Source organism: Bison bison, unplaced genomic scaffold, assembly GCF_000754665.1.
Source record: "Bison bison bison isolate TAMUID 2011002044 unplaced genomic scaffold, Bison_UMD1.0 scf7180017864500, whole genome shotgun sequence".
Classification (NCBI taxonomy): Eukaryota; Metazoa; Chordata; class Mammalia; order Artiodactyla; family Bovidae; genus Bison; species Bison bison.
Genome location: NW_011495059.1, coordinates 3,044,156 through 3,047,873, shown reverse-complemented (window position 1 = coordinate 3,047,873; position 3,718 = coordinate 3,044,156). Strand labels below are relative to the sequence as shown.

The window sequence follows — 3,718 nt, the reverse complement described above, 5'->3', positions numbered from 1 at the left end:
GATGGAGCCTGCCCGCTTGACTGTTGTCGCCTCGCTCCCCAGTGGACTGCTGGGACGGCCCGGATGGGATGCCGGTCATTTACCATGGACACACTCTGACCACCAAGATCAAGTTCTCAGACGTCCTGCACACCATCAAGGAGCACGCCTTTGTGGCCTCAGAGTGAGCGGCCGGGGCTCGGCTCCACCTCTCCTGGGTCCCTGTGAAAGCCCCCCAGGTCCCGGCCCTGCCTTCCACCTCCTGCCAGCTGCTGGAGCCCTTGCTGCCCGAGCTGCTTACTTCCTGCACCCTTGGCCCACCTGCCTGCTCCTTGGGCCCTGCTCCTCAGCCTGTGGAACACACTCAAGCTCTTCATCTTCAGAGATCAGTCCTGTAGCCCTGGGCCTGTGAGGTGGTTGTCCTGCTAGCTCCTTTACTGTCACAACCCAGAGAATCGTCTGTCCTCCGCGTGTTTCACTTTGCAGTTCCTATTGTTTCCCCAAACTGTGGTCACTACCCTCTCCCACCTCATTGAGGGGATCACCAGGGGCCCCCAGTAGCTAAATTTGGTGTAGGATGTCCCTCCTCGCTGCTGGGGCAGCTCCACGAAGGGACCAAGTCTGGGGATGCCTGTCTGTGGCAGTCCCAGTTGGCCTGGGTTTCTGCTGCACCCATAAGTTCCACCTCTTCTCTGGGGTAGCTCCCCTCTAGGGAGGACCTCGGGCTCTAGGCCCCTGACACCTCAGTCTGGGAGGGTCTGAGCCATGACCCCTGGGAATCACGGGGTCTCCTGTGTTACATGGTGTTCCCCTGCTGCAGGTACCCGGTCATCCTGTCCATCGAGGACCACTGCAGCATTGCCCAGCAGAGGAACATGGCCCAGTATTTCAAAAAGGTGCTTGGGGACACACTCCTCACCAAGCCCGTGGATATTGCAGCCGACGGGCTCCCCTCCCCCAACCAGCTCAAGAGGAAGATCCTTATCAAGGTAGGTCTGGATGGGGGACGCCTTTGCTTCAGTGGTGGGTTCAGGCCTGGGGGAGGAGGTGGGGGCCTGGGATGCCAGTCCCGACGTATCACCCACAGCACAAGAAGTTGGCTGAGGGCAGTGCCTACGAGGAGGTGCCAACATCAGTGATGTACTCTGAGAACGACATCAGCAACTCCATCAAGAATGGCATCCTCTACCTGGAAGACCCTGTGAACCATGTGAGCACTGGGCCGGGCGGGGCCGGCGGGGCAGCCACACAGAGGACTCTGTCACAGGCCCCCCGCTCGTCTCTTCCAGGAGTGGTACCCCCACTACTTCGTCCTGACCAGCAGCAAGATCTACTACTCGGAGGAGACCAGCAGCGACCAGGGCAACGAGGATGAGGAGGAGCCCAAGGAGGTGAGGGGCGGGCCCAGGGCTCGGGTCCAGGCTGGAGTGCGGGTCATCTAGCGTCTTTGCTGTCCCCTCCGCTTTGCAGGCCAGTGGCAGCACAGAGCTGCACTCCAACGAGAAGTGGTTCCACGGGAAGCTTGGGGCGGGCCGGGATGGGCGGCACATCGCCGAGCGCCTGCTCACGGAGTACTGCATTGAGACCGGGGCCCCCGACGGCTCCTTCCTTGTGCGCGAGAGCGAGACCTTTGTGGGCGACTACACTCTGTCCTTCTGGTAAGCCTCCCGGCATGTGCACACGCGGGTCTGGCACCACCAGGGGCGCCGTGGGTTCCGGGCACACACGCAGACACGGCAGTCGGTGTGGAGCCCCTGGAGGGCCGCCCCCACCCGAGCCATCTTTAGAGTGCCTCCTCCTTGAGACCTGGTGCCCTCCTATGGGTGGCGTGTGGGCTGCCGCCCCGCCTGCTGCTCACAGCCTCCCCGTCCCCTCAGGCGGAATGGCAAAGTGCAGCACTGCCGGATCCACTCCCGGCAGGACGCAGGCACCCCCAAGTTCTTCCTGACGGACAACCTCGCTTCGACTCCCTCTATGACCTCATCACGCACTACCAGCAGGTGCCCCTGCGCTGCAACGAATTTGAGATGCGCCTCTCAGAGCCGGGCCCGCAGACCAACGCGCACGAGAGCAAAGAGTGAGGGGGCAGCCCGGGGTGGGGCCCGGGGCGCGGCGGGGCACGCGGGCCTGGGGCCGGACCCAGAAGCGGCCCTGCGGCGGGGTGGGGGCGTGGACCTGGGGCTGCGGCGCGGGGCGGGGCTGACTCGGATTGTCTGTCTGCAGGTGGTACCACGCCAGCCTGACCAGAGCGCAGGCCGAGCACATGCTGATGCGTGTACCCAGGGACGGGGCCTTCCTGGTGCGGAAACGGAACGAGCCCAACTCCTACGCCATCTCCTTCCGGTGAGGGGGTAGCCCTGTGGGGCTGGAGGCCATGCAGGGCACCCCTGGTCCCGGCCCACTGACCTCGTGTGGCTCCTCTGTCTGTCAAGGGCTGAGGGCAAGATCAAGCACTGCCGCGTCCAGCAGGAGGGCCAGACCGTGATGCTGGGCAACTCAGAGTTTGACAGCCTTGTCGACCTCATCAGCTACTATGAGAAGCACCCACTGTACCGCAAGATGAAGCTGCGCTACCCCATCAATGAGGAGGCTCTGGAGAAGATCGGCACAGCTGTGAGCGCCTGGGGGCTGGGGGCAGGGCTCAGGAGACCCACTGGCCCTCTTGGAACTGCCAGGCTCACCACAGGGCAGGCCAGCAGCCAGCAGTCCCGGGGTGGATGCGAAGGACAGAGCGGCCCGCATGCTGCTGGGGGGCCAGCCAGCCCAGCGGAGACCCAGGGAGGCGTCCCAGAGGGAGGGCCTGTCTGTGTGTGTCTTTGAGGCCGGGACAGTTGTGTGGGTGAGGAGGTGGGGAACGGGTTTCAGCAGAACTGTCCCTATGGGCTGGGGGGTGGGGTGGGGAGGTCCCAGAGTTCACCCTGTAGGGGATCCACCTCGGGGGTGGGAGCACAGCAGGGGCTCGTAGGCTATAGAGATGTGTTTGAGGAGGGCAGAGCCACGGGGAAGCCAGCATGAAGGCAGGCTGTGGTGCAGGGGCCAGGACCACAGCCGCAGCGAGGACAGTGGGGCCCCGGCAGAACGTCCACCTGAGACTCTTGTCCTCAGTGGGCCCACGTGGCCAGGGCGAGAGCCGCCCGCTGGGGCTGGGGTCTGAGAGGAGGTATGGGTGGAGGCGGCTTCTGGAGTGGCATGATCTCCAGTCATGGACAAGGTGGCCAAGATAAGAGTGAGGAGAGAGGAGGGATGTTCTAGGCCCCTGAGGTTGGGGACCCTGGCGGACCAGGTGTGTGAAAGGGGCGGACGAGCGGCCTGGTGAGGAGGGGACACGGAAGCCAGCAGCTGCTCTCACCTCTGGGCATTAACATGGCCTGTCCTATCCCGTTTCCAGGAGCCTGACTACGGCGCGCTGTACGAGGGCCGCAACCCTGGCTTCTATGTGGAGGCGAACCCCATGCCCACGTTCAAGGTACAGCTTCGGGCTCTGGGCGCAGGAAGCTGGGGAGGGTCCCCCAGCTGTGGGGTGCAGGGCGGCCTGCGGTCTTTGTGCAGAAGTGGTATTTGTGGTTTTCCGAGGCCTAAGAGGTGTTGCGAAGTGTGTGGTTGGTGTATGACCACAGCTCTCTCGGGGCTGGCCCCAGCCACTGTCCCAGGGGTCAGCACTGACCCTTCCAGACTCCTCCCTGGGGCAACCCCGGTTTCCTCCCTGGTGGCAGCAGGTAGGGGGTGGGGCACACTGGCT

The 3,718-nt window shown here is 63.9% G+C and overlaps 1 protein-coding gene across 1 annotated transcript in view; it reads left to right on the top strand.

The window, feature by feature from the left end:
• The window catches only part of PLCG1 (phospholipase C, gamma 1), a 42,028-nt gene that overhangs the window by 22,854 nt on the left and 15,456 nt on the right, over positions 1–3,718 (top strand). The window contains 10 exon segments of the mRNA XM_010829237.1: positions 43–163; positions 800–968; positions 1,067–1,189; positions 1,269–1,370; positions 1,450–1,637; positions 1,857–1,936; positions 1,939–2,056; positions 2,203–2,322; positions 2,412–2,592; positions 3,368–3,445. Of these exon segments, the coding sequence (XP_010827539.1) occupies positions 43–163; positions 800–968; positions 1,067–1,189; positions 1,269–1,370; positions 1,450–1,637; positions 1,857–1,936; positions 1,939–2,056; positions 2,203–2,322; positions 2,412–2,592; positions 3,368–3,445 (1,280 nt within the window).